Source organism: Lipotes vexillifer, unplaced genomic scaffold (genome assembly GCF_000442215.2).
Source record: "Lipotes vexillifer unplaced genomic scaffold, Lipotes_vexillifer_v1.1 scaffold444, whole genome shotgun sequence".
In the NCBI taxonomy this organism is placed as follows: Eukaryota; Metazoa; Chordata; class Mammalia; order Artiodactyla; family Lipotidae; genus Lipotes; species Lipotes vexillifer.
Genome location: NW_006793488.1, coordinates 77,149 through 81,540, shown reverse-complemented (window position 1 = coordinate 81,540; position 4,392 = coordinate 77,149). Strand labels below are relative to the sequence as shown.

Sequence of the window (4,392 nt, the reverse complement as noted above, 5' to 3'; positions counted from 1 at the left end):
GGTTCGTGCCCCGGTCCGGGAGGATCCCGCGTGCCGCGGAGCGGCTGGGCCCGTGAGCCATGGCCGCCGAGCCTGCGCGTCCGGAGCCTGTGCTCCACAGCGGGAGAGGCCACAGCAGTGAGAGGCCCGCATACCGCAAAAAATTAAAAAAATAAAAACATAAATGAAATGGAGTGGGTGGCTGAAGAAAACAAGCATTTAAAGTTACCTAGAAGTTCAACGCATGAGATCGCTCTTGATCTATCCTTCCTCTACTTTGTCTAATCCCAACAATACAAGCCTTTGCCCCGGTCAAGGGCAACCCCACCCTGGAGAAGCGGGCCAGAAAGTTTATTAGTGGAACTCAGGGAACCGTCTACGGGGGGAATGAGCCAGAACAGAGGCGACAAACCCTGTCTTCTCACTCAGCAGAGCCCCCAAATCACACAGTCAGGTGGAAAGTCAGTGTGATCTTATGGAGAATACACAAAGTCACCACGTGAGGCACAAGCATCTGTATTTTAAAAATGAACATTAAGTTCCTATAATTCATCCTGAAAGGGTGGGATGGGTCAATAATTAGGAATATCTACAAGTTATCCTAAAGTTACTGACGACTTGTCAAGGAATTACGTGCATTGATCAAGCAGTTTACTTTGAAACTGAATAACAAGATGGTCCCATCTAGTACACTGCAAGTTTGAAATTATTTAGGAAGCCAGAAGCAATGCTTAATAAAATCAGATTATAAAATTTCAAACTATTTTTGGAAAAACAACTACCCTACGATAGCCTAAAAAATAGTAGCAATGTTCGAAAAGATTAACGAACAGATAATGCCTTGTATACGTGCACACGTGTATGTAGTATGAGAAAACATATTAATTTTGAGAATTATTAAAAATATTCTAAAAGGCCAAGGCAATGCCCTATAGTCCCAAGGTGTGGGGTTCCAGGGCTCCTCTGACGGGCTGTTTGGGGCTGCGCCCATCGGAACCATCTGGGGAGATCTTTTGGAGAGAGATGCCCCGCCTACTCCAGGCCAAGACAGGAAAAAGGCTTCCACCATCCCGCTGTGCGGCCCTCGAATGGTTTAGGGCCCAGAAAGCCCAGTGCCCTCAACGTCAGTGCTTAGAGTCTCAGCCACGTGGGGCCCAATAATTATCAAAAGCAGCTCAACTTCAACTCTCCAAGTAACTAAGGATTTTGGAGAAGATACAACCAACGCTATTGCCACTTTGCGAGTCTGCATCTCTTTAAATGCTTTCATCCTGTAAATGACAAAGACACACGAAGGGTTCTTTGGGGTCCCTTAGAGATATGACATTTCTAGGGAGGTAGGCAGGGCAGTACAACAGTCTTTCTGGCTGGTGACTGGGTTTCATTCACTTCAAATAAAATTAATCTCTGAAAAATCAGACACTTCTAATTATGCTTACAGTGATTAGCATGAAATATATACAAAATATGTACCTGCATATGCTTACTGCAGAATCATGTGGTTCTAAAGAAAGCTTCCTGCAACGTTGTGTTTGTTATAGGGGTAGAAAATCCGAAAACAGAGGAAATAGGAATGTCGGAAGTTATACTGCTAAATGGGAAAAGTTGCAAAACAACACACAATATAATTCCACTTATTTGACAGAACTAAAAATACATCTGTATTATTTGTGTGTGTGTATGGAATGCACATCTGAAAATGTTTGAAAAAGGTTGGGGAAGACATGCAAATAAACAGTGGATGCCTTGCTAGGGGTGAAAGAAAGGGAACTCCGTGTATCTGTATCATCTAGTTTTGTGTGTAGCTGGAACTCAGGATGAACTTGTGTGTACTGCTTGTACTGAAAAAACCTTCTCGTGTGATGTTATGGAACTAGTGTGTCATAAAGTCCAGCCGATTTATTGTAGAGTCAAGCAAACGGTAAGTTACCACATGAAAACGAGAGAGTGTCTTTATTCCTGGGCTGGCGGCAGAGCACACGGGGCGCGGATGGCCGAAGCCCCCGCCACGTGCTACCCTGCGCTCTGCCCCTGGAGCGCCCCCCATCGAGTGTGTGCTGGGCTCCAGCCAGCCTTGACATGCGTCATCTGCTCAAGGCAAGTGGCCCACAGCAGAGACGGAAGGTCCGATCAACTCTGCCACCAGCGAGTCTCAGGGGAGGAGGCGCACGCCCTGCTCGCAGGCCCGTCCGGACCCGCCCCAGGGGGCCTGGGGCACGCCGGCGTTCGCGGCGGACCAGGTGTGCGTACCTGATGGCCTCGGCCATCTTCGTGCTCTCTCTCTTCCGGTCGTCCGTCAGGCGCCGGATGAAGTAGATGAAGTCAAGGCCGCAGCAGAAGACGCTGCCCACGGCGCTGAACAGCACCAGCTTGCTGTCATCGGCGGCGGCCGTGCTCAGGGCGCTCTGCACTTCCTTCATCACCTGAAAGGCACTGGGAGTCACGGGCGCGAAGGGAACGCTGAGAGCATCTTATTACTGGACCACCTCGATCCACGCCAAGTGCGTTTACAGCCTGATACTGTTGCCTGTACCTACCAAGTAACTCGCAAGTTTCTTATTTTCTGAAACCAGGGATTGGGAATAATGGGGACAGAGTATCATCACGTAACAAATCACGAACGGAGTATAACTACAGAGATGTGTGAATCTGAGTTACTCAACGGTCCCGTCCTTGCGGCTCTCGTATTATATCCCCTTGGCATTTCTACAGTTTGGACAGCAGGTGGCACATGCGACCAGTTCAAACAAAATACTAGTTTGGTTTCATTTGACACCAGCCTCCATACTTGGGACAGAAACCCCGAGTTTAGAGCGTAAGGGTAATGAGTACAAGCACATCAGCATGGAGGCATTTTAGAAGGGCACAAAACCACTTAAAACGGTCTCTGTGAAGGACTTACAAATAACCAACGGTCTAACGATGTACCGGGGACCAGCCGCCCTGAGCTGGTCTGTCCCGTGATCCTGGCCAGACACACTAGCTTTCTGTGGTTTGGTTCTCTTGTCCAGAAAAGGCTTGACCTAGCTGTTCACAAGCAGGAAACAAACAACTACCAGAACTTACAATTTCAGGCATGATACAGTCCAGGTTCAAACACTTCCGATTTTAGACACTTCACAGAACTAAGTTTTCGAGCCTTTGCGAGCACCAGTCTCCCTCGATCCTGGGAAGCTACCTTTACCGGGTACGATCAGTAACAAATGCATTGGCATCACTGCAGCTGTAAGTTCCACCACGCGGAGTGCTGGGACCGACTGGGAAGGATGGTGAGATATTCGGAAGGCTGGACCTGGGGCTCTTTAATCTTGTCTGAACAGAGAGCTCTGGGACCTGACGAAAGCTACAGGACGGCGTGTGCACACGCTTTACACGTGCCTTCAGGGAGGCCATCCGTCCCCCCGATGGATGAAGAGCTTCTGGCCGGGAGGTGGAAGCACAGGGGCACCACTGCCGCCTCCCTGTTCACAGCCAGAGCCTCGAGCAGGAAGCCAGGCCCTCGCCGGACCACACTGTCCCCACGTATAACGGGGAGCAGGCCTGCCGCGCTGTGCTGGCTTCCACCGTTGGGTGAAACAGCCCGGGGTGGGGATGGGGGATGAGAAAGGGCGCAGGAGAGCAGGGACCGGGCCCCGCAGGCCCAGGGAGACAGGAGGCCCCGAGCGGCCCCAGGGACGGCGCTCACCTCTGGGTTGAGAGAGTTGTTCTCGGACGACTTCGTGGATAGCAGGATGTGGGTGAAGCCGTCCTGCTTCCGGACGACGATGTCCCTGTACCTGTAGGCGCTTTCCGTCTGCCTCACGCTGAAACGCAGCCGCTTGTCGAAGGGCTGGTCTCGTCTGTCGTCGATGAATTTCCTCTTCCCGGCCGTCACACCTGTGACTGACGTCTGCAGGTTGGTCGTCCCGTTGGCCGTCAGCGCGTCCATGAATGGGGAGGAACCTGCCAGGGGTCCGAAAGCACAGCAGTCAGTGAGGTCTTGCCATCAACTCGCCTTTGAATTAGGGAAAAATGCTTGCGACAGACCCAGGATCGACTGTGTTAATTTAAGAAGCTTAAAAAGTAGAACCTTTGGAGAGGCTACTTTGAAAGGCGTTTGTTTGCCTTCCAAGTCTGACGAGGAAATCGCCCTCGCACTGATCCCGCCTAATAAAACAGAGATGGGAAGGAACGTGCTGAAAAGAAACTGCAAAATTTGAGACTTTTGAGGAACGGAACTGAACTAGAATGGGTCTCATGAAGAGGACAGATTCCGGGCTTGAGAAGTTGAAAGAAAAATGGAAACTGATTCAAAGAAATACATTATTAGAGCCGAGCTATCTGCCATTTTAGCCGAAATTTCTTCTGGATGAAGAGCCACTCATACAGACTCATGAAGCAGCCCCGCCCCGTTTCTGCGGGTCCCCCCCCCCC

General features: G+C 50.4%; 1 protein-coding gene across 1 annotated transcript in view; it reads right to left on the bottom strand.

Moving 5' to 3' along the window:
* The window catches only part of CDYL (chromodomain Y like), a gene marked incomplete at its 5' end in the record, with an annotated part of 71,546 nt that overhangs the window by 8,557 nt on the left and 58,597 nt on the right, over window positions 1–4,392 (bottom strand). Inside the window, 2 exons of the mRNA XM_007466406.1 lie at window positions 2,230–2,402; window positions 3,665–3,921. Of these exons, the coding sequence (XP_007466468.1) occupies window positions 2,230–2,402; window positions 3,665–3,921 (430 nt within the window). The remainder of the gene's footprint in view (window positions 1–2,229; window positions 2,403–3,664; window positions 3,922–4,392) is intronic.